The 27,186-nt window shown below is 47.5% G+C and overlaps 2 protein-coding genes across 12 annotated transcripts in view; both read left to right on the top strand.

The window, feature by feature from the left end:
- Positions 1-7,230, top strand: part of ATP6V0A4 (ATPase H+ transporting V0 subunit a4) — a 62,092-nt gene extending 54,862 nt beyond the window's left edge. For all 8 annotated transcript variants that reach the window (XM_037159262.2, XM_053656610.1, XM_053656608.1 and 5 more), the window contains 4 exons: positions 2,940-3,050; positions 5,637-5,754; positions 5,918-6,089; positions 7,099-7,230. In XM_037159262.2, coding sequence (XP_037015157.2) covers positions 2,940-3,050; positions 5,637-5,754; positions 5,918-6,089; positions 7,099-7,192 — 495 coding nt within the window. In that variant the 3' untranslated portion in view covers positions 7,193-7,230. The remainder of the gene's footprint in view (positions 1-2,939; positions 3,051-5,636; positions 5,755-5,917; positions 6,090-7,098) is intronic.
- A 3,931-nt stretch (positions 7,231-11,161) lies between these two features.
- Positions 11,162-27,186, top strand: part of SVOPL (SVOP like) — a 65,120-nt gene continuing 49,095 nt past the window's right edge. For 3 of the 4 annotated variants that reach the window (XR_008389969.1, XM_053656591.1, XM_053656592.1), the window contains exons 1-3: positions 16,218-16,484; positions 17,174-17,265; positions 20,305-20,403. Coding sequence is in view for 2 of the 4 variants with exons in the window: in XM_053656591.1 (XP_053512566.1) it covers positions 16,403-16,484; positions 17,174-17,265; positions 20,305-20,403 (273 nt within the window). In the remaining 2 variants the exon portion in view is untranslated. Of the gene's footprint in view, positions 11,677-16,217; positions 16,485-17,173; positions 17,266-20,304; positions 20,404-27,186 lie in introns of those variants that run through there. The other variant, XR_008389970.1, reaches the window with a different exon arrangement.

Genomic DNA, 27,186 nt, shown 5'->3' with positions numbered 1-27,186 from the left:
TATAATTATGTGACTTGTTTCAAATTTTAGTAACTACAAGCAGTGCTTCTGTAAGCACCCTGTGCATGTCCTTGGCACACGTGTTTTTAGAAAGTTGCAAGTAACTAATTTAAAAATTGATTATTTCAGCCAGCACCCAGATCAGACATCATGAGGTGCTTAGCAAAGGGGACCCCAAAGGGTATTTTGACTGTGGAGAACTCACTGAGGTTGACGAAGTCCAGGATCACACCTCTACAAAATTATTCCTGTTGGCTTTAACCAGTTCCAGCCTAGGACCAGAAAAGGCTGCAGTTGGGGGTGGAAGTGGAGACACTGTCTTCTGCAATATCCTTGGTGTTGTCGCCCTTAAGTGCACAGGGAGAGAAAATAGGAGTTCAGGAAGCCAAAGCAGTGTTGCCCGAAGTCACGTCCCTCACCCTGGGGCAGGGAACCATGTGGTCAAGAGGAAAGACTTTCTCAGAGTCGCCTCTTGGTCCCCGGTACCGTGGATTTCCTGTCCAGATGGACTCACGCCCACTTCCGGGCGCTAGAAAGGGCCAACCACACCACTGGTACCGCTTTGTTCTGGCTTGGCCATGGAGCAGCCGTTTGTGAGGAGGGTGGGCGGACATGGCCGTTATGGGGGTCGTATCCATGCCTGCGCACGCAAGGCTGTGGGTGGAACCGGATGTGCAAAGGAAAGGGCCGCCTGTCACCAATGGTGCAGGGCCAGCTCTCCTGAGACCCCGAATTTGAACCTGGCCTTTCACGTTCTTATAAAGACTTACATGTCAAGATAGGAAGCTGGAACACATTTTATTTAGAAGTTTGCTGGTTTCATTCATCTTTCTCTATTAAAAATAGAGAACAATTTAATGGTTTTCTGCACAACATACATCACAATACGACAGTTAAACGTCAGCAAGATTAACATCTGATTCTTGGTAACTGCACACTTTATCCCATCCTTTCATAGGGCTTTTCAGAGATTCAATGCTAAAAAAATTTAGTTTTATAAACACAAGGTTTTATGATTAAGTTACTAATCTGGAGAGGCGTTTGAGGAGTTAACTTACCTCTGAGCGAGGTGCTCTGTGATCAAGGAAGCTCACAAGCACACAGTCCTGTGTAATCTTTAAAAGTCCGAATGGGAACACTCTCCACAATCCTGGAGTCCTGTGGGGGAAGGATCAGGAAGGTGGCGTGTTCAGTACTTACCATCTCTGCCGCTCTTAATAAAAGCAGGCACTCACCCCACACGCAATGCCGTTGGTCAGTGTTGGTGTAATGTATGGCTTCTAAATATTTAATCATATGGCATGTGGATTTTCATTTTCACCTTTGCCTGGGGCGGGGGCGCTGCCACTGTTCGGTGCAGACTCGCTAAGGAAGGAAGGTAAGGGTGCTTTCCCACCTGATTTGCAATACCCACCCGTGAAATCGTGCTAGGAACAACTTTCGACGTGGGACATTAGGTTTCGCAGCGACTTGGGAGAAACACTCAAGTGAAACTCAGGGATTAAAAAGGGATTAAAAATCAGGCCAGACTGGATGGTGACTACACCTAGATTTTTTTTTTCCTGTGGATTTCTTAAAAAGATTTTATTTATTTTCAGAGAGAGACACACACACACACACACACACACACACACACACAGAAGGAGAGAAACATTGACGTGAGAGAGAAACACCAGCTGGTTGCCCGTCATACACGCCCTGGTCAGGGACCGAAACCCGCACTCCAGGCACGTGCCCTGGCTGGGAATGGAACCAGTGACCCTTCACTTTGCAGGGCTGACGCCCAACCAGCTGAGTCACACCAGTTGGGGCATGTAGCTCTTTTTATAAAGCGATGTTTTGACTTAGAAAAGTACATCCCTGTTGGAAAAGTCACCATCCTAGTCCGTTTGGGCAGCTTCAACCGAGCACCACAGACCAGGTGGCTCACGAACAACAGAAGCTTGTTGCTCACAGTCCCAGGGGCGGGGGAGTCTGAGAACTAGGCTCCTTCCAGGTAGGGCCCCTCCTGTTCACAGGTGGCACTGTCTCACTGCGCCCTCCCCTAGTGGAAGGGGCTGGGGGGCTCTGGGGCTCTTTCATAAGGGCGTTAATCCCATTCCTGAGGGTGCCACCCGCAGGAACTAATCACCTCCAAAGGCCCCACCTTCTAGGCCATCATTTTTGGGGGTTAGGGTTTCAACACACGAATTTTGGAGGGACACACACGTTCACACCACAGCCGTCACTGACCTCCTGACCTTGTCCATAGACATCTGGGCGTTGGGGTCACAAGGCTACATATGTCAATGATACAACTAGTGGTTTTATGACTGTGTAGATAACATTTTTTAAAATAGAAAGGCTGTCTTGTATATGCATTGATTTACCGGAAAGACTGATTTGTTTGAGCCCTGGCCGGGTAGCTCAGTTGGTTAGAGCATCGTTCTCATACGCCAAGGTTGCAGGTTTGATTGCCAAGGTTGCAGGTTTGATCCCCAGTTAGGATACGTACAAGAATCAACCAATGAGTGCAAAAATAAGTGGAACAGCAAATCAGTCTCTCTCTCCCACCTTCCTCTCTCTCTAAAATTAATACATTAAACATTTTTTTAAATTAAAAAAGAAAAAAGACTCTGATTCATTTGGCCCCCTCTGTGCTCTGGAGCCAGATGGCCCGGGTCTGGTCCTGCCTCTGCAGCCAACCAGCCTCACAGCTGCGTGCTCTCTGGTGCATCCATGAACCTTCCTGCACTGCAGCTCACCTCTCTGTAAAAAGGGGTGATAACTGTGCTTCTGTAGAAAGAGTGCCGTGAAGGCTAAGTGAGATCCTGTAGAGAGAGTTTAGAACAGTGTCCGGTGCGTAGCTAATATTTAAAGAGAGCTTTATTTTGTATAGAATTGCTGTGACGCTCATTCTAGGGATGAATTTAACCCCCCATGTCCTTGCTTACTGACAGCTGCAGGCGTCCAAGGTCCAAGAACACGCCCCCGAAGACATCGAAGGTGACAATGTGAACCCTCCCCACAGAGCAGGTGTCCACGGGGCCCAGGAGGACGATGAAGAAGAGGTAACTGGGACGTGACACCCTACAAAGGCCTCCCAATTTGTCCAGATTCTAGAAGCAGATCTGGTCAGCGGTGACTGTCAAATATTTGAGAGCCGCCAGGGCGTGGGCACCAGCCCATCGGCATGAACTCAGGCAGTAGGGCTGGTTGGCTCAAGAGGAGCCTGCTGGTGGCAGCCCGGTTACTGCTGAGTCACAGGAGCTGGGGGACATCCTAGGGGAGGAGGTGCCTACAGGATCAGACAGCAGCTACTTACCAACCAGCACAGGAGCAGTGTAATGCTTTAGCTCAGGTGCTGCTATACCTGTGAGCACGAGTGCCAGCCTTCAGATCCAGTGACACGGGAGGTCCCCTCGGCTGGGCCCTGGGCCCCTGGCACTCAGCTCCATTAGTCAGAGCTTTCCCACTGGGGCCTCTCCAGCCAGGAGGGCAGAGCCCACACGCGGCCCCTGGGACTGCAGCAAAAAGTAGCTCATTCATTCCCAGCTCCACCTCCCGGACACTGTGCAGAGCCCCCCTCACTGCCTCCTGCCTCCACCCCGCTCTGTCCCCACTTCCTCGGTTAATCTTCTCATGGTATCCGCCTCTCCTGTGAATTCAGGAGTTGTTTTGCTTCCTCCTCCCTCCCTGCCCCTCCCTGCCCCTCCCTGTCCACAGGCAGCCACTCCCCACTTGGGAATGCGCCCCATTTTCCCAGGCTGGTGCCAGCGGGCGGCTTTCAGGCCTGCCCTGAGCTCCCCACAGCCCTGAACTGGATGGGGGTTCTCGGGCGGAGCTCTGTTCTGATTCTGGAGCAGGGACAGGGTTGCTGCGAGGCCTGGGGATGAGGACAGCAGCTCCGTTGGTGATGTTAGTTACTGAAAAAAAAATTTTTTTTTTCACTGGAATGCATATGTGATCAATCAGATTTAATGAAAACTATCTGGGTTATGGACCACGGTTCCTACAAGTTTCCAGGGATGGGGAATAACCAGTGTTCGTGGCTATTGTTACTGCTAAGCTGGTCAGACCCGTTTGAGCACCCAGCCCACGCATCTTCAGGGTCTCCACGTCCCAGCCTGTGCAGTACAACCTCCCTCATGTATTCTTCCCACGCCCCAGCGTGGACCAGTCAATGCTCCCCTGCCACCATGGCCATGAACTGGCCGCCCTTGTGCGGGCAACGTCAGCTTCATATGCAGGCTCCTCCCCAGGCTCAGTCATGCACGGGTCTCCCATTGCGAGGCGGACGCAGGCTTGACTCTGCCTCCCTGCCAAATCCTCTCCCACCTCTCTCCTCACCAGGAGTTAGCACACTTGAGGTTCAGGACCCAGTTCCCCAGACTGCCAAATCTGTCCAAGACTTCTGACACTAGCCACAGATTTGGGGCCCCCCGGGACCACCCTCACTTCAGATCAGCCAGTTACAAATTCAGGATCCCTCCGGCTGCCTTGGGTTAATCATTTGTAGACTGACTCATAGAACTCAGGAAAGTTTAATACTTATAATTACAGTTTTAATGCAGCAAAAGCATGCGAAGCAGAAGCAGCCAAGAGGATGGGGCTCACAGGAAGAACCCACTGGTGGTGGGGGTTTGGGGTCCAAATGCAAAGCTTCTGTGTTCGTAGGGGGGCGGCATTCTCCTGGGATCGACACCCAGTAACACATGTGCAGCAGGGCCAGCCGGGGACAAGGAAGGGGCTGTCGCTGTCTTGGCCCCATTTCTTCTCCCCTCTTACTGGATTGCTAAGTGAATTATCAGCCTGGCTTCTCTGCTTATAGGGTTTCCTTTCACTGGCCCATTTGCTCCCAGACGAATGTTCCCTCGAATATTTATTTATTTCCCTCGCCACTTTTACTCAGATGCCTTTTATGGTTACTCGTGGACTCCAGGTTACTTTCTCAGCTCTATTCTTAGCTGGCCTTTCCTGAAACTTCCACACCTCTGCTCACTCTCACTCATCACCTACAGAGGCTCCCAGTTCCAGCCAAATAGTTTCCCCAGCAAATGTGCCTTCGTGATGTCCCCACCCACCTGTCTCTTCCTTCCGAGGAGTCATTTCTTGGCCAGGAACGATCTTGCTCCTTGACTTCCGGGCCCCTCTCCATCCTTCGTGGCCCAGCTCAGATCCCAATGCCTGCGACCACTGCCCTGACCGACCAACCTCTCTTCCTCCTGGAACCTTGTCAAGTTTCTGGGAAGTGGTACTTACTGCACATATACTGTGTCCCACTTTGTGCTGCTAATTCTCTTTCTACCAGTATGTTAATATTTGCTTTCCCCTAGTTCAGCTGGAAATCTCTTAACAGCGGTGCACGCGTCTTATTCAGCTGTACAGCATTTGTATTGCCTTTTGTGCAGAAAGCACTTAATAGAATGGAATACAAAATTCCCTCTTCCCCTGGCCAGGTAGCTCAGTTAGTTAGACTGTCATCCTCACACACCAAGGTTGCAGGTTCGATCCCCAGTCAGGGCACGTACATGAATCAACCAATGAATGCATAAATAACTTGAACAATGAATCAGTGTTTCTTTCTCTCCCTTCCTCTCTCTCTCTCTCACAAAATCAAGAAATAAAAAAATACATTTTTTAATTCCCTCTTTCAGTTCAACTTTGGAGACATATTCGTGCACCAGGCCATCCACACGATCGAGTACTGCCTGGGCTGCATCTCAAACACAGCCTCTTACCTCCGGCTCTGGGCCCTCAGCCTGGCGCACGCAGGTGAGTGAGCCCCCCATTGGGGTCAGGGTCAGGGTCAGGGTCACGCTCAGCAGCACGTACGGGAGGTTGCAGTGTCTTCTCTGGGTTCGTCCTGCCTCTCCCTGCTCAGGAGCAATTGGCACTTGCCGGGTCAACCCTAGAGTATCGCCCTTGCATCTTGCAGAACTGTCGGAGGTGCTCTGGACCATGGTGATGCATGTCGGCCTCCATGTGCGAGGCTGGGGAGGCCTCGTCGGGGTCTTCATCATCTTTGCTGTCTTCGCCGTGCTGACGGTAGCCATCCTGCTGGTCATGGAGGGGCTCTCCGCCTTCCTGCACGCCCTGCGGCTGCACTGGTGAGCACGGCGGGCTGTCGGGCCAGCTGGCTGGCTCCAGTCCTGGCCTGTCTTGTGACATTAGCAGCTCACACGCCTTTCCCGAACCTTAGTGTAGGCACCTGTTGGTGTGATAGTCAATGATGTCATCATATATGTATACATGTGTACTGGTCCCCTGTGATAAATGCTAGTTCCCGTTTACTCCTTCTCGCTTAAATTTCCATTTGTATTGTTACCATTGGCTTTAAAATAAGGGACACCTGCCAGTATTGGTAAGTGACAGATCTGACACAGGCTCACGGGAGGCCTGCTAAGCCAGTGTGGGGCCTCTGGCCCTTGTTTCTGAGTGTAGGAGTCACAGCAACAGTGGACAGGCTGCCAAATGCCCCAGAAAGTGGGGCAGAAGGAGGGCACCCGCAGGGGGAAGGCACTCAAGGGAGGCCCTTGACATTCACAGAAGTGTCCAGGACAGCCCGCCTTCAGCTGTCACCGCCCTCTGTACCTGCTGTGTGTAAAGAAAGTTTTTACACATCACAGATTGAACCGAGCCTCCCAGGGTCCTCCCGCCTTGGGTTATGACATCATCTCTGCCCACGTCATTAGGGAGTGCCTCTGTGATGCCATAAACATACATGGTCACATGTGATATCTGTTCTTTAAATTCCAAAAATACACACTGGCCAAGATTCTGGTTGTTCTGCCATAGTGCTCTCCCGCTGTCCTCGCTAGGTCATGGGACAGTGGGGCACAGCACGGGTTTCTTTGCGTGTGGGCGTTGGGGCAGGGTTTCAGAGCTGGCCTGCGAGGCCACTAGCAGAAGCCCAGAGGACTGGGGAGGAGGACAGGAGAGGTCTGAGGAGGTGGGAGGGGGATTATAAAAAGCCCCAGAGGGTTCCTGGGGCAGCCGCAGCACTGGGGCTCCTTGCATGCCTTCCTGACCCTGCGCTTGGTTGGACCCGTGCTCTTCCCTCCGACTGCCAGCCCCCCATGATGTGTATATTCCCCCCTTTTTTGCCCCCCAAAACAGGGTGGAGTTCCAGAACAAGTTCTACGTCGGGGCTGGGTACAAGTTTTCTCCGTTCTCCTTTAAAAACATCCTGGACGGGACAGCCGAGGAGTAGCTACTGTCTGAGGAGTAGCTGCGGGTCCCGTGGCTGCGGGTCCCGTGGCTGCGGCCCCTTCTCTATCAGTCTTGTCTTTAACATCAGCCTGTGCAAGCTGGTCGGTGGAATGATTGTCCTCAGCTGACCAGAGGCAGGAAGCCGTGTATTGTTTAGTTCCAAGCCTTCGGATCTGATAGGACTTCACCATGTCCTGGAGGAGCTATGCTGCCAAGTTCTGGCAACCTCATGCAGGGACCTGTCAAATACTGAAATGATGGAAAAATCGGGAGGGGACATTGGTTGCTACACTGATTTTCTTGCAATATTTGAAGTATTGTAGTTAAGAAAATAAACTCCCGAGGCCACTTTTTTTCCCTATAAAATTTAGTGTTGATAATTTCAGGGCAGAGTTAAATGATAGAGTTACACAAACTATTGTCAAAGAAGGATTATGTCTATTTGAGTCTTTCATTTCCTGCTTCCTCAAACACCTTTTTTCCTTCTCTGGGGCTCAGCTTTACAAGATCAAGAACTTTCTCATAGATTTTTCTCTCCGGGTGAGGTCGAACAGATAATGTTCCGTGTTTGATGGGAGGCTGGCCCCCACGGGGCTCCCCGGGGTGTTAAATCCGGTGGAATGATGTGTGACAACCTGACATCATCGGCAACTTTGGTTACTCGCAAAGCAGGTTATGCTGGAGTCACTGGTGAAGGGAGTTCGTAGGTTTGGACAAGTTCTGGGAAAGAGCAAGCCCGAAAATAGACTGCCGGCCTGTCCAGACTCTCCCTCGGTCAGTCGGCCCCAAGTCACTTCACAGGGCCCCTGAGCTGGCCGTCTCCTCAGAGCCAGGTATAGAATGAGAGTGTTCCAAATAGACACGCGGAGTAATAGATCAGAGGGCACGAGGAGTCGCACACGTGGTACGGTGGAGAAAGAAAAGCCTTTTCAATAAATGCTGCTGGGAAACTGGGAAGCCACACGGGAAAGAATGAAACCACCCCGCTATCTGATGCCACACACAAAAAGTAACTCGAAATAGATGAAGGGCTTGAAGATAAGGCTGGAAACAATGGAATACATAGAAGAAAACATAGGTACTAAACTTAGGGATGTTGGTCTCAGAGGCGTGTTTTTGTGGACTTGACCCCAAAGGCCAGGGAAATAAAAGCAAAAGTAAATGAATGGGACTCCATTGGACAAAAAAGCTTCTGCACAGTAAAAGAAACCATGAACAAAATAAAAAAACAACCAAATGGGAGAAGATATTTGTAAATGATATCATCTGTAAGGGGCTAATATCTGAAATGTATGAAAATCTCATACGACTCAATAGCTACAACAAAAAACAATCCAGTTAAAACCTTGGCTGAGGACCCAAACAAAGACTTCACCTAAGAAGATGTATGAATGGCCAACAGATGTATGCAAAGATGCTCAACATCAGTAGCCATAAGGGAAATGCACATCAAAGCCACAATGAGATCCCAGCTTATACCTGTTAAGAATGGCTGTTATGAGCAAGACAAGAGATGTGTTGGTGAAGATGCAGAGAAAAGAGAAGCCTTGCACGCTGCTGACGGGAATGTAAATTGGTGCAGCCGCTGTGGGAAACAGCATGGAGGTGCCTCAAAGAATTAAGAGTAGAGCTACCATATGAGCCAGCAATCCCTCACCTGGGTACCTACCCCCCAAAATTGAAAACATTTGTTCGCAATGTTAAATGCACCCCTCTGTTCATCACAGCATTATTCACGGCAGCCAAGACATGGAAACGACAGAAGGGTCCTTCGGTAGATGATCGGATAGAGAAGATGTGGTGCATACATCCAACAAAATACTACTCGGCCATAGAAAAGATGAAATGTTGCCATTATGGCAACATGGTTGATCTTGAGAGTGTCATGCTAAGGGAAGTAAGTCAGATGGAAAAGAACGAGAACCACACGATTTCACTCATGTGGGATATGAAATAAAAAGCAACGAGTGAACAAACAAACTCGTGGACACAGACAACAGTGTGATGCTGAACAGAGGGGTAGGGGGTGGACGCGGGGAGGGTGAAGAGGGCAAGGGGGTTCAAGTGCAGGGTGAGGGCAAGGGGGTTCAAGTGCAGGGTGAGGGCAAGGGGGTTCAAGAGTAGGGTGGTGGAAGGACACTGGACTTTGGGGTGGGGCGAACAATGCAATGCAATATACAGATGATACTATGGAATCGCACACCTGGCTGTTATTTACCAAGGTCACCCCAATAAACTTAATTTAAAAAAGAACTATTCCATTGGCTACTTAGTCTGAATGACCTTTATCCATAAGGGGCTAAAGGGGTTAATTATAATCTCTATGGTAACTATCCTGGTAGAATGAAATGTAATTAATATTGATACACCGGGCCCGGCACAAATAACGCTCCCTTTTTTTCATTACAGAATCTTAAGCATGTAATTCTGCAACGTAACAATATCACACTCAAAGTACACCATGTGATATTTTAGGTGAAATGTTTAAATTAAAACTATAAATTATTACACCTGTATTATTACCACACCAACCACACTCAAGCAAGACTTACTTCTGCCGGACCCTGTATATATATGTGTGTGTGTGCATATGTATACATATGTGTACACACACGTAAATGGTTGGATCTGGATTTATGGATACCGGATATGGAGCCCGAATCTGGATTGATTTCTCCTGATGGGAGGAGGTGTCTGGGGTGGACCATGAGTGCCCGGCTGAAGGCAAATGGAATATGACGCTTTCTTCCCTCTTACTGATGATACTGCAGAACAAATTACATCCCACACACACGTTAGGTTTTAAAGGTTCTACAGTGGCCTGATTATTTTTGGCTAAAAACAAAATGGACTAGAATAACATGTTTGCCAGTTCCCTAGAATTTACTTTAATGAAACTTGAGCTCCCTTTGGGCCTTTGAGTTTCTGGGCAGGTCCCCAATATATCAGCTCTTTATTAGATGTTTCTGAAGGTAGGTCATGCGTTACTGTCCCATTGTAGCTTTTAAGGGACTGGTAGGGTTGTGAAGCAGGCCTCCCCATGTTCCCTATCTTTCCTAAATTGGTCCGATCATCCACCCACCCACCCATCCACCCATCCACCCACCCATCCACCTTCTAGGTTAGAGGGGATTTAGATGAATTTAGGAAACCAAAGAATAGAAGATGCCAACTCAGCTTTTCCCATTTCATTTCAAAGTCGAGATTATAAACTCTGTCTCCTGATTTCTGTCTTGATGAAACACTTTGTCCTCTTCTTCATGGAAACATTTCTTTATGAAACTCCTGGCTGAAACTCTAGAAAATACTAAGCGAATACTTCCTGTGCCTGTTAACTTTGAGTTGGTGTTCTGAGTGTCCCCTCTAAATGGCCTGGAAGGTAAGCCCCTTGGCGAGGCACCCACATAAATGCCCAAGTCCTGACGCTCCATCCGCAGCGCCACAAAACACCAGCACGCCCCACCAAAGGAATCCTGCTGTTGAAGATGCTGTAGAACCTCACAGGGCAGGAGCGACAACTTTCTCGGTTGCAGGTAACTTGCACCTTTGTTTCTTCCATCCCTTGGCAGCCTCCCTTGACCTTGGAAACCCACGGGGCCTTGACCATCTTCAGGGGCTGAGCATTAGGAAGATCAGTGGTATGACTGGTGATGCTGAACACTGTCAGTGGCCGAGCAGGGGCCAGTTTGCTTCTTTGAGTGGCGTTTGAGGGAGTCACACATCACTGCCTCCCCTGTTCTGTACCCCACTCACCCCCACATCAGCTGGGCCATTCCGGACTGAGGTGTGGAAGGGTTTTCTTTCTCTAAAGTAGGCTAATTATACATGCGAAGCAATATAAAACAGCAGGGTAGTGAAAATTATCCATTTTGTTGGGCCTTTCGTAAGTAAGAGGAGGTGATTGGTTTGGCTGAATATCAGAGTTATATATCTGGTTGGAGCGGTTTTGAGGTCTTATTTTCCAGTAGGCACATATCACCTGTGAGAGTGTCTTAACACTACTTAAGTTTACCCTTGAAATAAGACCAGTCTTTTTCAGAAAACAAGTGAATGGTTTTGGGGTTTTTTTTTCCCCATCTATTAGGTGGTTTTTCATTTGAGTCCAAGGTGTTCTAATGTTAGCAGAATATTAGCAATGAATGCCTTTGGAGCAACATACCTTTGCAAGCTCCATAGATCATTTAGAGCAGACCCCGAGGGTGTTTGATTTGTGGCTAAGGTGAAATTTTAGAAACTTAATTGATACCTTCATTCAGAGATGAGAAACGATACGCACTTAACCGTGAGTGCTTTTGTTGTGCTGGGCACTGTGCCGTGTTATAAAAATATCATCTCCTTTAATCCTCATACCACACTCCAGGCAGTTCATCAGTGAAGAATTGTATACAGCTGGCTAGTGGTGTTTACATTCATCACAGCCAATTAGTTACAGGAGCCTTTATTCCGTCTCCCACTGCTCTACTGGATTAGCCTGAAAAAAAGGGGGTAAGTAACTAATCACAAATAAAAGTTTCTTAGATAAGAGAGAGCTTCAGTTTCTTTCCCACATGGAAGGCGTCTGGAGGTAAGTAGACCCAGGCTGTAGGGCGAGGTCCGCCGCACTGGGTCCCAGGCTCTTCCTCCTTTGTGCTCTGCCTGAAGTAGCACAAAGTTTCCTCTTTTCCACCTTCACGTGTGTCTCACGACCCACGGTGCCTGTTGAGGCGGGTGTTCTCCGTGATCTTGGGAGAGGCAGGAGGACTGAGGGGCAGGTGGGTGAAAAGGGCTTTCTCAGAAGCGCCCCCCAACCTCCAACAACGTCCACGGGCATCTTGGTGGCCATCCACCAGGTACCAGGGGAGACCGATACTGAGCGGGCGGCTGGTGTCATTTTTATTTTCAGGTGAAGAAATGGAACCTGTTCTGTCTCAAACTCACAGCGGCTGCTGACTTCCTTCCTCTCTCCCTTCCTGCCGCCTCCTTCCCTCCTCCAGCCCTTCTCCTCCTCTCTCCATCCTCCCTCTTTCTTTCTCCCCTTCTTCCCCCCTCCCTCCCGCTGTCCCTTCCCCCCTGTGTTTGTCAATTTGGTGGTTATAAAATGAGACCTACAGGTTTCTGTTACTGTAATTTGGTCAGTTGTTACAGAAGGTGAGCAGTTTTCCAGTTTTGTCTGTAATTTATATAGCTTCTTGTGAATTGCCTGTTTATATAATTTGTCCATTGATTTATTAGGATCTTATTTTTTCTTGTAATTTGTGGTTTGTATCTACTACAAACATTTACTAGTGAAAAGAATAAAAGAAAAACACAAATAAGAATAAAATAATAAAAAAAATTTTGGAAAAACAAAGAAAAATAGGAAGTCACGACTGTGAATCTCCCTTTATGGGATCAGCTTTATTTTTATTTTTATTTATTTTTAATTTAAAAAAATATTTTATTTATTTATCTTCAGAAGGGAAGGGAAGGAGAGAGGGAGAGAAATATCAATGTATGGTTGCCTCTCGTGCGTCCCTTGCTGGGAACTGGCCTGCAACCCAGGCCAGACTGTGCCCTGACTGGGAATAGAATCTCCATCCTTTGGTTCACAGGCCCATACTCAATCACTGAGCTACACCAGCCAGGGCTTATTTTTATTTTTTTAATAGGATCAGCTTTTATTAAGAGAATCTGTGATGCCATTATCTGGGATGCAACATCTTGCTATTTTATTTTATTTTTAGTCCTCTCCCAAGGACACGCTTATTGATTTTAGAGAGGGGGGAAGGGAGGGAGAGAGACACAGGGAGACATTGATGGGTTGCCTCTCACACGCTCCCCAGCTAGGGACCAAACCTGCTGTTGCATCCCAAGTTCTCGAGAGAAGGAACGAAGACTTTCAGAGGTTCAAAGATGTTTATTGAATCAAAGCTTTACCTGTGCAGGGGCGAACTCTCAGGGCGTCCTCAGGGTGTCCGAGGACACCGTGCCAAAAATAGCTGCAGATGAGAGTCGCGCCGAACGCTTACAGACTAGGGTTCTTATAGAAGCGAGCAAGCAAGCGATTTCCAGAAGCGAGAGGTGGCCGTTAGCCGTTGGTCAGGGGCTCAAGCTAGGGCTCGTGATCTTGCTGATGATTGGCCCGCAAGGTGCATGAACAGCTCGTGCTCAGGTTAGCCATTGGCCTAGGGCCTCAAGCTCTACCGACTGAGCTAGCCGGGCTCATGCTAGGGGTAAAAAACTTCCAGGAGGCTATCTGCTTGACCAATTCTTATTACTTCATTGTTCTTTTCTTAACTTCTTAACTTCCTGGAGTGTCTGCCCGAGGTGGGGTGTGCGGTTTCCCGCCTAAGCTTGAGCAAGCAGCTAAGGTCGAACAAGCAACTTAGTTTTCTTAAGACTACTTCCCTAAAAACTACTTCCCTAAAGACTACTTCCCTTAGCTCCTATCACCTGCCACCTCGGCATGTGTCCTGACTGGGAATCAAACCTGTGACCCTTCAGTTTACAGGATGATGCTCCATCCGACTGTGCTACACCAGCCAAGGCTGGGATGGAGCGCCTATTGCCAGGCTGTCTGAGATTAATCATTTCTCCTTGCTGATAAGAGAAGTATGTAGGATATGGATGACCCGAGCAGCTACGTAATCAGGTTAAAACACATTTCAAATTAAAACTTGTTCTCCTCAGGAGGAGAACAAATGTTTTAAGTGGCAGATTTGCTGGGTTTCTTTTCTGGCAGCTCAATACAAAGACCAAGGAGACTTACTGTGTAGTGTTTTGTTGCTTCTCTCAGATGGAAGCCTTTGTGAATGTTAAAACTGTCAAACATTTTTACCTTGTTACGAGAAGTCTTACAATTTGGTAGAAGAGATTATATGTTGAGTGAAGATGGAACTTACCCTTCAGCATTTAGTTGTAACTAAATTTAAGATGAGCTTACTAGGGTTAAAAATAATATTTCCCCACCCGACTAAATTGTTTTATCCTCTAACACTCTAAATGGTGAGAGTCACTTTTGGTTTTTAAGCCTGCTGCCATAATTTGCATTACTATTTTTAAGAAAAGAAGACTGATATAATTAACATACAATAAAAGTCACCATTTTAGTGTATAATTCAATGATTTTTATTTTTTTAATCCTCACCCAAGGATATGTTTTTATTGATTTTTTTAGCCAGAGAGAGAGAGAGAAAAAGAGAAACATCAGTGTGAGAGAACCATCAGTTAGTTGCTGCTTGTATGTGTCCTAGCTGGGGATCGAACCTGCAGCTTTCGTACGTGCCCTGACTGAAAAACGAGCCTGCAACCTTTTGGTGTAGGGGATGGTGCTCCAACCAACTGAGACACCTGGCCAGGGCTAGTTCAGTGGTTTTTAGTACCGTGGTGAGGTTGTGCACACCTCACCGCTATTGAATTCTCTGAATGGTCTTGTTTTCATATTTTGATTGCAGCAAATCTGGAGTACATCTTCCCCCCAGAAACATACTTAATCAGAGTTGATTTCTACTGTGTACTGAGGTCCTCTTTTTTTTTTTTTTTAAGATTTAATTATTTTTAGAGAGGGGGGAAAGGGAAGGAGAAAGAGAGGCAGAGAAACATCGATGTGTGAAAAACATTAATTGGTTGCCTCTCACACATGTCCCAACTGGGGACTGGGCCCACAACCCAGGCACATGCCCTGACTGGGAATCGAACCAGCAATCAATCTTTCACTTTGAGGGATGATGCTCAACCAACTGAGCCACACCGGTCAGGGCATGGCCTCTTCATAATCAAACACAGGTGATTTTTTCTGCTACCCACTTCAGTTAAAAAGTTACCAGATAGTGAACCCCTCCGAAGGGCGTTTGGACAATGTCTAGGGGGAAACAGTGGTACTTCTAGAACCATCTGTCTTCCTGTCTTTCAGTCTTCCAGAGGGGTGAGAGACCAATTTTTTCCCCACTTTTTTTACTCTGTGAAAATAATAATTTTTTATTCTTTTCATGGTGTCTCTTGGGAAAAGGGATTCCATGGACTTATTTCTGAGAATTATCGATCTATCTGTCACTGTGACAGCATTTTAAGAAAACAAATAACATCTCCATTGCGGCAGAGTTGTTTTTCACGTGTGTCGGTGGTGTCCCCAACTAGATTAAAAAGTCCTTTGGGCAGGGAACCTGTCAGACGCTCCCACAAGGTCTCCGCAGGAGCCCACACAGCACGAAACGCAGGACTGGTGCGCGGACAGCATCCACGCAAGCTTCCCGCCCGAGTGGGGACTGCCCCCTACTGGTGGTCCGACGCCAGAAGGGTTATTTAAGAATCTCAGAACCTCGTATTTTGAACTACCTATTTTGAGAATCGTTACACATCCCCAAAAGGGGGAGGAGCGTAAAACAAACCAACCCTACGAGCTAGGCTCAAAGTAATGATGCCAATATTATTACTAACAATATAATTACTGAGAACAGAAGAGTGTTTCTGCTTACCCCACTAGGGATGGAGAGTTAAATTCCCGTGTCTCAAAGTAATGATACCAACATTATCCTACCTTGATCCTCAGCTTTCTTTGGCTGGTTTTTCTCTCAGTTTTGGGGGTTAAGGATCATTTTTAGGGTTAAATACAAAAAGGGGAGAATATAAAGAAGGGCTCCTTGGGTTTCTGTCAGTGGCAAACATGAGGCACGAGAAAGTACTCTGGGACATGGGGTCACACTGTAAATACAGGATCGGCGTAGAGGGAGCAGCATGGCACCGCCATTACTTCTCTGGAGCAAAGCCCGTCTCCACTAATGGTCGGAGGATGCTATTGGCCAAATTGTCAAGGCCTAGCCCTGACACAGGGTGATTGCTTGTCACTGGGGCCCAATGATCTCATTTGGTCACTAAACCTCTCTGTGCTTCATTAATATATAAAATGGTGATAAATTATAAAAACCTGCCCTGGCTGATGTGGGTCAGTAGGCTGAGTGCTGGCCTGCAAACTGATCGGTCATCGGTTTGATTCTCAGTCAGGGCACATGCCTGGCTTGCGGGCTAGGTCCCCCAGTAGGGGGCACATGAGAGGCAACCACACATGGATGTTTCTCTCCCTCTCTTTCTCTCTCCCTTCCCCTCTCTAAAAATAAATAAATAATGTCTTTATAAAACCTACTTCACAGATTTTCTGCGAAGATAAGAGAAAATATGTACTCAGTTATATTTCTTTCCTCTTCCCTCTCTTGCTACCACCAGGGAAACTGTGTGGGAAATTTGAACCACTTCAAAGATGGCAACCAAGAAGGCGGAGCCGGTCACCATCATTAGCCTTCGCAAGTTGAGCCTGGGAGCCCCAGAGTCACAGCCGAAAGGTAAGATGATCTACAAGTCACTGACCCTCAAGGTTCTGCTTAATTCTACCCCCTTCCCCATATTTACTAGTTTTTATAACAATGGATTGGTTTTCCAAAATCCTTTGGTGTGAGCAATAGTCCACACACATTTCCTTCCCACAGAGGCTGTTCTTTCTGATAGGGGAACTGAAGAGTTCAAGATTTTAGCTTCAGTTATAGTCCATAGGCTTAAGTGACTAATGCATGTGGAAAGCTGTTATTCCAGGCACTGGAATGCCTGATGCACTTGGCTCCAGGAGGTCAGACAAGCAATTCGGCCTTTATGCCCCAGGGGTCTGCAAGCTCAGATGGCATCTGAGCCACTGTGCTCCAGGGAGGGAATGTCCCTGATGCAGATAAAGAATTGTTGATCAGCAGATAAGGAAGAGCCAGAATAATCCACCCCTGGCTACAACTCTTACCCAATTAAACTTTTTCCAGCCCTCTTATCTACCCTTTTCTTCTCCCCATAATAAGGTCTGCTTGAGAGGAGATGTTAAGACAGTTTTTGAGGGTACCTCACCCACCATCTCCTCAGATGGCCAGCATCTGAAGGAAGTCCCGTAAAGATCCAGGAATCCTTGTCTCTCCTTATGGGTTCTGGTAGTGACAGGCAGCCCAGTCACGGACTTTTCCGGTTTCATTTTCTCTTTGCCTTTTCTTTTCAGAGTCAAAGACGTTCACCGTGGAAGATGCCGTGGAGACCATCGGATTCGGACGTTTCCACATCGCCCTGTTCCTGATCATGGGAAGCACGGGGGTGAGTGCACCGTCTGAGCCCCCACAGCTGTTTTATTCTGGGACAGTGAGTTCCCCAGACCCCCAGCCCAGGACTGGCCCTTCAGGGCAGGGTGTGGAAAGAAGCAAGGACTTTGTGAGGTGAACAATCCATAAATGATCTGTGTCCATCTTTGCCAAGTGCTAGGTTGTGAGCAAATGAATATCTATGTTCTGTGTTCCAGGAATTCAATACCCATGTTAAAAAATGTTGAACTTGAGGTACTGGGAAGGTAGAGGAAAGCTGCAGTATTATTCTGAGTTAAATCAGAAACATGATTCTCAGTCATTTTGTGCATAAGCATCACTTGGGACACATGTAGTAATGACAGATTTTCAGATCCTTTAAGGGCACTGATGAAGGTGTGGAGGGGGACGAGGCCTCTTCTGGCTGGTCTGTTACATAGGCATGGAACAGATTAGCGAGGGAAAATGACCAAATTTAATGTGTACACAGGAGCGGGGACCTTGCCTACGTGAGAGTCAGACACCCCACGTCAGAAGAGGATCCCAGATGAAGGGTTCCTCTTCCGAGCAAGGGTCGGGATAATGCACCTTGGGGACCTCAGAGGGTCACTGCTGGGTGACAGGAACAGAAGTAGAAGTTCTCCCTGCCCTATAGATAAAATCAAAAGAAGCTATCTCTGATCATCTCATCATGGGCCAGGCCCCCGATTCAAATCCTTCTAGGTTGTTAAAGGGAAAGGCAGAGGTTTCTCTTGAGCCTGACACTAAAATTGCCTTTAGTTCAAAGCCGCCTGCATATCATGGAGGCCCATCTTGGGGTGGCTTGTTCCGAATCCCACAAGGGTTTGCTATTTCGAGGAAAGAAGAGTGACGGCCAGCCCAGCAGGGGGCTCTCACAGACAGTGGATGTGCTCGGAAACCTCAGCGGCTTGCTCCTTTTGTAGGTGGAGTGAGAACATGTTACACTCCCCATAGGCAGATGCACAATGATAGGGTTAGTGAGACAGGATGGAAAATCTGAGGCAAGCGGTCAGCGTAGCAATGGTTTCGGGTGGGAGAAAAGGTAACTAAGAGGGAGACTGAGGGTCAACGCTAGAGAGCCCTGCCCCTCCCCATTCAGCTAAATGGTACGAGAAGAGAAGTGATGTGAGCTAGGTTCTGGGGCATCTCCCAAAAGCACTGGGGGGGGGGGGGAGGCGGGGCAGGCAAGGCCACACCCCCAGTCCTCCTTTCATAGTAACCAGTCCTACAGTGGCCAACATTTCCTCATCTATTAAGTAAGCTCTCACCTAGGCTCTGCCTTTTTTAATTTTAATTTTAAGAATACATTTACTAAAGCTGGGAGCAGTGAAACAAGGAGGGCTTAGGATGGAAGAAGCAACAGGAGCCAGGGCGGCGGGGATGTGCCGGCCTCTAGAAATGTTACCAGGAAGAAGCGAGCCAAAGCGGGGACGCTGTCAGCTCACTAGAAAGTCAGAGAAAAGGGGCCTTCGGACACAGGTTCAGGGGGTCAGCCTGGGACGAGCTGCTGCTGCGCATTGCCTCCCGGTTGCCAGTCTGGTGGGGATTCTTAGAGTTTAGGAGAAAGAATATTCACTCCGAACAGAGATTCAAGTGGGTGTGCCCCAAGGAGGGGGCTCCCTGGCTCTGATTTTTTTTTAACACCTTATTTGTTTATTTTTAGAGAGGGGGGAAGTAGAGGAGAAAAACATCAGTGTGTGAGAGCGTCATCAATTGGTTGCCTCTTGCACACCCCCATCTGGGGACCTGGCCCTCAACCCAGGCATGTACCCTGACTGGGAATCGAACTGGTGACCTTTCAGTTTGCAGGCTGGCGCTCAGTCCATGGAGCCACACCAGCCAGGGCTGGCTGCGAATTTTTAAGATTCTGTGTTTCGAGGGACAAGTGGGTGTGGATGAGTAGGGTCTTCTCATCACCTCACCTCCACTTTCCACCAGGGTATCTCTCCATCTTTTTGCATATTTGCTTTCTAGTATGCTTATTTCTTGGTCCGCTTGTTTAAAGAGTGTTAGACTCTCTGCCTCTTTTACCTTCGGATACACTGGGAGTCTGTCATTGCCTCCCCATATCAACCACACCGCCCATCCAGAGGAAGTGCGTCTCTGTTAGTTGTCTACATTGGAAAGGTAACGCCACGTGCTTCCTTTCCACTGTATCACCTCTCTGTCTGTAACCCATCGTCGGTCCGTATCCATGGTAACTGTACGTCTAGTGCGCCTTTACGCTTGATGTTGCTGTGAATTGGCTTTGGGTCCTCTTCAGTTTTTAGTGTTTCTGGGCCGCTTCAGTTCAACCCATCAGCAAGGAAGGCCTGTCTACCAGGACCCCCCTCCCACACCCACCCTCCACAGAAGCAGAGAGGAGTGCTTGTTTGGATGTGGCAGCCGCATTCCTTGCCTGGATTTTGGATGGTCTGCTTTGTGGACCAGGATCTTTTAATCAGCACAGACGTGTGGACCGTGATGGGCGGGCCCTGGCCTGGCCACGGCCTGGACAGGCTCTTGTTCAGAGACATTTGGGGCAGGGCTTCAGGGCCTCCTGGGACAGGCATGTGGGTAAGACTGTCCCAGCAGCAGAGGGCCCTCAGCCCGTGACTGGAAGTCCTGGTCTTCTCTAAGGTCTTCTTGTTCGGTGCTGCTCCTCCGGGCCCCTCCCTAGCTGACCAGTGTAAAACAACACTTGTCACCGGGAAGGGCTTCGGTGGATGGTGGCAGACAGCCCATGACCGACTGACCTCTTAGTGTTACAATGCGAGTGCAGGAACTCCCGACGTCTCAACGGAGTGTGTGTCATCAATCTGGGGACCGTTTCAAAAATGTTCAAGTCATAAATGTTGCATCAACGGGAGCCATGGGTTTACTCTGCTTCTTTACTCCAAATGCCAGTGCCGGCTGGGTACGCAACACTTGCTCCCTAAGTGGGGGAGGGGAAGGACGAGATGTGCATTCTGGGAAGACAGTGGACAGGCAGGTGGCCTGGGAAGCAGTGATGACGAACTAGCTCTCAGACGTGGGGTTTTCCCTTCTCCTTCAGGTTGTCGAAGCCATGGAGATCATGTTAATAGCGGTTGTGTCTCCTGTCATCCGCTGTGAATGGCAGCTGATGGACTGGCAGGTGGCGTTAGTGACCACGGTGAGTCCCTGCTTCCTGCTCTGCACTGAGCCAGCTGAGGCCCGGGGCTTCCACTCCTCTTCCCCATCCCACCTGGCTGAGAGCTGGATACCCGCACCCCCAACCTGGTCTGTCGGCTCTCTCAGCTCATGAGTTTGCAGGCCCCAACTAGCATTTGAGGCCTTTCTCCCCTTTTCCTTTACCCCCTATAGAGCATAACGTTGACTTGCTTATTTTCCAGCTCCTAGCAAAGGCCCCAAAGAAATAAATGCAAATCGGAGAGAAGAACTTGTAAGCCATGGGTTGGTTATGCTTTAACTATGAACTATTAGTTCAGATCACTAAGTGGTGACTTAGTGTGATAAGGGGACTTAACCAATCACCAAATCCCCCTCACTGGATTACTTGTGTTACATTTTCGACTTTTCTCAAAGACCATATAAATTGCTTTATGAATTGCACACCAAATTTTGCAGCAAAATGGAATCAAGGATATTATTATCTATGCTTGTTTCACAAGGCATTTAGTAGGCACCAATTCATTGCCAGCAGACTCTGTGTGCGTGTGCATGTGTGTGTTGGAGGGAAAACAGCAGTTCCATGAGAAAAACAAATTTTGTACATGTGGGAACTCCCCCAAATTTCAGACCCACCAAGTCGGACATTTGAGGCAGACATTTGAGGCTTGTACACTCAGCTTAAGGAGTGGGGTAGGGCCTGGGGCTTCAGAGGGGAGGGGGAGGAAGAGCAGGCGTTCTTATCATGCAGATAAAATGTCCAGATAAAAGTTATCTCTGATAATAGCTGTCTTCTAGGCCAAGGTCCTTATCTAAATTCTTCCAGGGAGAGAGTTGGTTTTTTATTTTCTATTTTGCTTTTTTGTTTTGTCTGCCTGGTCTTGATCGCCTTCAGCTCAAACTACTCCGAATGCCAAAGTGGCGCATTTGGGATCACTAATCTCCCCCTCACTGTTCTCATTCTCTCAGCTCCATTCCCCTCTTTAAAATTTCCTATTACTAATTGTTGCCCAGACTCCTGTAGTGTTTTTTTTTTTAAGCTGTCTCTAATACTTTTAGGGAAGAGATAGAGTATTAAAGAAAATAACCACAGATCTTACCTGGGTTTGTAATTAAGCGACTCTGCTGGGTTTTTTTTTTGCTTTCTTCCACCTCCAGAGTACAGTCCTTGTATCATGAGGGTGATCGCTGTGATGCTGTGTCTGATTATAAACACTCCACAGCTAGTGGGCAAGTCTTCATTCCTGAGAATATCGGAGAAGGTTGTATCACTCACTCCCAGGGAATTATATGGTTTCTCTGTTTACAGCTGACATTTCCCTGGTTGCATTTCTGTTGTTCTTATGCGTTCTCTAATGGCAGCAGTGACGTGGATAGGGGGAGAGTTGGAAAATTTTAGTTTGAGTGATAGCTAATAAGCTTTGTAATCAATGCATGTAAAAGCTTTTGTTCGAGGAACTGAAGGGATGACCCACCCTGACTCCAGTTCCCCCTTTGTTCTTCAGAAGGACTGCAAGCAACTCAAGCTGATATCTGAACCATTGTACTCCAGGGTGAGATGACCTCCGCCCAGGGCGAGAAAGCTGAAGTTGTTTTTTTTTTAATCCAATTAACTTTTCCCTGAATTCCAACACCCTTAACCTACACTTTGTTCTCCTTATAAAAAGGGACATTTTAAAATGGAATTTAGGATGATCAGTTAAAATTTGTTCAGCTCGCCAGCCATCTGAATAAAGCGCCCACAAAGATTCATTCGCTGTCATTGCTTGTTGGGCTTGGCAGTGGCGGGCAGCCAGAACGCCGGCATCTTTTCCCTTGTTAGGTGGGCGTCGGCCCCCAAGACTTTCCTCTGGGCACCTTACCTCCCCCAGAAGTGCCTGTTCCTGCCTCGAGTTCCTCACCTCCTCCTGTCCTTGGGTCTCTGTCATTTTCATTTTTGTTGCGAGCCTCATCAACTTTGGCAACCATCCCCTGGGCTCGCCGACCACAGCCTTGCTACTGAACCTGGAAAAGCCTGCGTTCGGGCTGCCCATCACCGCAGAACAGATGAGCAGAGACGGGGGTTGAATCTTTCGGGGACTTTATTCCGATGGCCAGGATCTGAGAGAGGGTGCATGATGTACCCTCACAGACCATCTTACACTTCCTGTCAACTCACCTTTTTTTTTATAAGGACGAAAAAGCGTAGGGGAGGGATTTGGAATCCAGGAAAGAGGTTACTCAGATAAAAGATGCTGTCTGTCAACTTCCCTAACAGCCTTTCATCCAGTGAGGTTGACGGGTGGTTTTCTCTCTCTGTGTCCTGGGTGAGGGATATCTCTCCCTGGAGCACAGGGGCTCAGGTACCATCTTGATGGCTCGTGGTCTCTTCTGCAGCACAAAGGTTGTCGTGCTGGCGGTCTCCTGGAGTCAAGGTGGGCCGAACCTTCAGTTCTGAAACAATAGCTTTTTACATGCATTACCTCCTAAGCTTATTCACTGTCACCTAAAACTAAAATTTCCCAACTCTCAAGTTTCCCCATCACCACCAGGAGGCGCCCAGCCTGACTACCAGGGAGGCCACATCTTTCCCATTGCTCAGGTCTTTCGCCCTCCGACTCCCCCTCCCCCTCCTGGACAGCCTGGCCTGATGGTTGTTAACCAGGCAACCAACCTTAGGGACTGGGGGTGGATTAGTCCCACATATTCTGTGGCTAATAGAGTTAGCGCCAATGAAACAAAACTTAATATGTGCATCAATCAGAAACAGAGTGGTCGTTTTTATTCTAAAAACAAGCTCTCGTGTACCTGCAGCAAAGAGCAGACCCTCAGAAGGGAGGGAGGAGAGAAAGAGTTAGTAGTTAGTTTTGTGTCTCTATTTGATTTCCCAACAGGATTAGAGTTCACAAGCTTTGGGGTTCGCATAGGCTTTCCGTCAAGGTTAATGATCCAGACAAGCTTACCAGTAACCCTGGAGAGTCATTTCTTTATACCGAATGAAAAGAAAACAAGAGAGAAAAGAAAAAAGATCTGCCACCCATGATGGAAGAGCGCAGAGTCTAATTGAAATTGAATCCTATTCGACCATATTCTTCACCTTTGCTCATCAGCCTATTTCGTTGAATCCAGTTGCAGTTTAGTCTATCAACACACCCCAGCATCTCAACAAAAAAAACTATTTTGTCCTTGGAAGCTGGCCTCTTGTTTTCATGATTCAAGCAGGTTAAAAGGGAAAATATTAGTTCTCCTTTCCCTTCTTGGGAGGAAGTTGGATAATTTTTGGTTCCACAGCAGACTCATGTGCTTATAGTGATGTTTTGGACCAGCGACGGTAGTCTCAGAAGATTGTAACAGAGCTCCAAGTTTCTGTCCCCAAGGGACGTAACATCACAACGCAACTCTTGACTCAAGTGCAGACAAACCCACTGCACTGCCAGTCATGTATAAGTACAGTACACACAGGTACAGTACCCAGTACTCGACAAGGATAATAAATGACTATGTTACTAGTTTATGGACTTTACTATACTTTACTTTTGATTGTTATTTTAGAGTGTATTCCTTCTAAATATATTTTTTAAAACTTTGCTGTAGAACAGTATACACGCCATCCTGGCGGTAGCCCCATCCATCATGTGTCTACTACGTGTTTTGGCAGCTTTGTTTTCCCTTGTACCCGATTTAATCTCGTGCTGTTTTGTGCAGTAGCAGGGTGTAGCCTGGGAGCACTGGTGTGCAGCACAGAGCCTCGATGTGCAGTGGGCCATACCATCTGGGGTCATGTGCGTGCCCTCTGTGGTGTGGCGTGATGACGGAATCACAACAATGCATTTTTCACAGTGTGTCCTCATCGCTAAGGGGTGCATGACTATAGAAACTTAAATTTCAGGGGAATCTAAACTTCAGGATTCACCAAATGATGCAATTTTTTTTTTTTACACTTGATCTTAGCCAAAAGGCAGAGAACTGATTTTTGATACAACTTTAAAAAAAAAAAATGTGAAGTAGCTGCCCTGGCCAAGTACCTCACTTGGTTAGAGCATCATCCGGATGCCAAGGCTGTGGGTTCGATTCCCAGTCGGGGTATACACGGGAAGAAACCAATGAATGCATAAATAAGGTAACAATAAATCAAGGTTTCTAGCACTCTCTCTATCTTAAAAAATCCATTAAAACTGAGTGGCTGATATTAAAAACCATATATGGCAACTAAGGTCATTAGAAGAAGAAAAGGAGGGAAAAGTTTGCCATCAACAGCCATCATCTTTGTTTCTTTTAAAATTATATTTAATTGATTATGCTATTACAGTTGTCCTGATTTCCCCCCTTTATTCCCCTCTACCCAGCATCCCCCACTCCCTCTGGCAATCCCCACACCATTGTTCATGTCCACGGGTCATGCGTATAAGATCTTTGGCTGCTTCATTTCCTATACTGCACTTTACATCCCCACGGCTATTCTGTAACTACCTATTTGTACTTCTTAATCCCCTCACTCAGCACTCATCACCCATTCTTCCACCCCTTCCCATCTGGCAACCATCAGAATGCTCTCTCTATCCATCATTCCATCTCTGTTCTCGTTTGTTTAGTTTTGTTTTTAGATTCACTTGTCGATAGATATGTATTATTGCCATTTTATTCATAGTTTTGATCTTCATCTTTTTCTTAAATAAGTCCCTTTAACGTTTCATTTAATAATGGTTCGGTGATGATGAACTCTTAGTTTTTTCTTGTTTAGGAAATTCTTTATCTGCCCTTTGATTCAAATGATAGCTTTGCTGGGTAGAGCAATCTTGGCTGTAAGTCCCTGCCTTTCATGACTTTGAATATTTCTTGGGAATCCTTTCTAGACTACAAAGTTTATTTTGAGAAATCAGCTGACAGTCTTATGGGAACTCTCTTGTAAGTAACTGATGGCTTTTCTCTTGCTGCTTTTAAGAATCTGTGTTTATCTTTAGCCTTTGGCATTTTAATTATGATGTGTCTTGGTGTGGGCCTCTTTGCATCCAGCTTGTTTGGGACTCTATGCTTCCTGGACTCATATGTCTGTTTTCTATGCCAAATTAGGGAAGCTTTCTTTCATTATTTTTTCAAGTAGATTTTCAATTTTTTGCTTCTAGCACTCCTGTGATGTGAATGTTGGAATGCTTGAAGTTGTCCCAGGGGCTGTTTACACCATCCTCATTTTTAAAAAAATATTCTTTTTTCTTCTTGTTCTGGTTGGTTGCTTTTTGCTTCTTTATGTTCCAAATCATTGATTTGATTCTTGGCTTCATCTACCCTACTGTTGTTTCCCTGAAAATTGTTCTTCTTTCCAATTAGTGTATCTCTCATTTCTGATTGGATCTTCTTTATGCTGTTGAGGTCCTCACTAAGTTGCCTGAGCATCCTTATAGCCGTGTTTTGAACTCTGTATCTGACAGATTGCTTTTCTCCATTTTGTTTAGTTCTTTTTCTGGAGTTTTGATCTGTTCTTTCATTTAGGCCATGTTTCTTTGTCTCCTCATTTTGGCAGCCTCCCTGTGTTTGTTTCTATGTATTAGGTAGAGCTGCTATGAGTCCCCATCTTGGTAGCACGGCCTAATGTAGTAGGTGTCCTGCAGGGTCCAATGGCACAGCCTCCCCTATCACCCAAGTTGGATACTTGAGATGCACCCTTTGTGGGATGAATACATACACCATCCTCTTGTAGTTGAGAATTGGTTGCTATTGGCAGGTCAATGGGAGGGATTTATCTAGGCCAGTCATTGCAAGGATTGGCTGTGACCACTGACCACCAAGGTCCACCCTCCGTGGAGTATCACCTGTGCAGGGCTAGGCTGGTGGTGTTTCAATGTGGTCTGTAGTTGTCCACTGAGCAGACAGGCTCTCAGATTTCCCTGGTGGTACAAACCAAGGTCAGCCCCCACCTGTCTTTTGTCTGGGGCCACCCTGCCTAAACTGTAGAGCAATCTGAGATGGTTTCTCCTTGTGCTGGGCTTAGAGATTCCAAGGTGAAGCCAAGCTGTGAATCTAGGCTGGCTGCTGCTAGTGCTGGGCCTGGGGCCACTTAGCAAGAGGTATGGAGGCTGGGGGCTCACTGATGCTCGCTATTGCTTGTTTGAAAGGATATAGGAAGTTGTGAAGTATGAGCCTGGACCAGCCACTCATATGGAAAAGCCAGTGTTCACAGTTGTAAGTTGGGTGGGATGGAGTTTCAGGGGATCTCCAGGGTGGGGCAAACAGTATTAGCCAGGTTGATGGAGTTTCGAGTATGGCAGCTGCCTGCTGGCTCTCTGGCTCTGTGAGGGGAGGGTTCAGAAAAGGGACAGTGGTCAGCCTGCCGCCTTGCACCCTCACTGGGTCTGCCCGTTGCTACCCCACACCTGGGATCCACCAACCACCGCCCACACCTGGGTTGGTCCAGGGGATCTTTCCTGCCCGACCCTGCTCCGCTGCTGGCTCCGCCCCTCTTACCGGTCTGGCTGAGTGGTTTGTTGTTATCAGACTTCAGTATAGTTCAATTTACTTCGTTTTGGCTGTGTTCTTGTTACTAAAATTTTGTTGTCTTTAAGCTTGGTTGTGCGAGGAGGCACAGTGTTTCCACCTACGCTTCCATCTTGGCAGAAGTTCCATGTGTGAGTTCTTTAAGAGGAACTGCTTGGGGGTCCAGAATTTTATTCCATGGACTCAATCCCCCTGGTTTTTACAGCCAGAAATTATGGGGTCTTTTCTTCCTGGCACTGGAATCCTGGGCTGGAGGCCCTGGTGCGGAGCTGGGATCCTCACTGACAAGATATCCTTCCCAAATTTTTAGCCACCAGGC

Source organism: Artibeus jamaicensis, unplaced genomic scaffold, assembly GCF_021234435.1.
Source record: "Artibeus jamaicensis isolate MK-2021 breed Jamaican fruit bat unplaced genomic scaffold, CSHL_Jam_final scaffold_2172, whole genome shotgun sequence".
NCBI lineage: Eukaryota > Metazoa > Chordata > Mammalia > Chiroptera > Phyllostomidae > Artibeus > Artibeus jamaicensis.
Note: the sequence above shows the minus strand (reverse complement) of the source record. Positions and strands in the feature narration are given on the sequence as shown.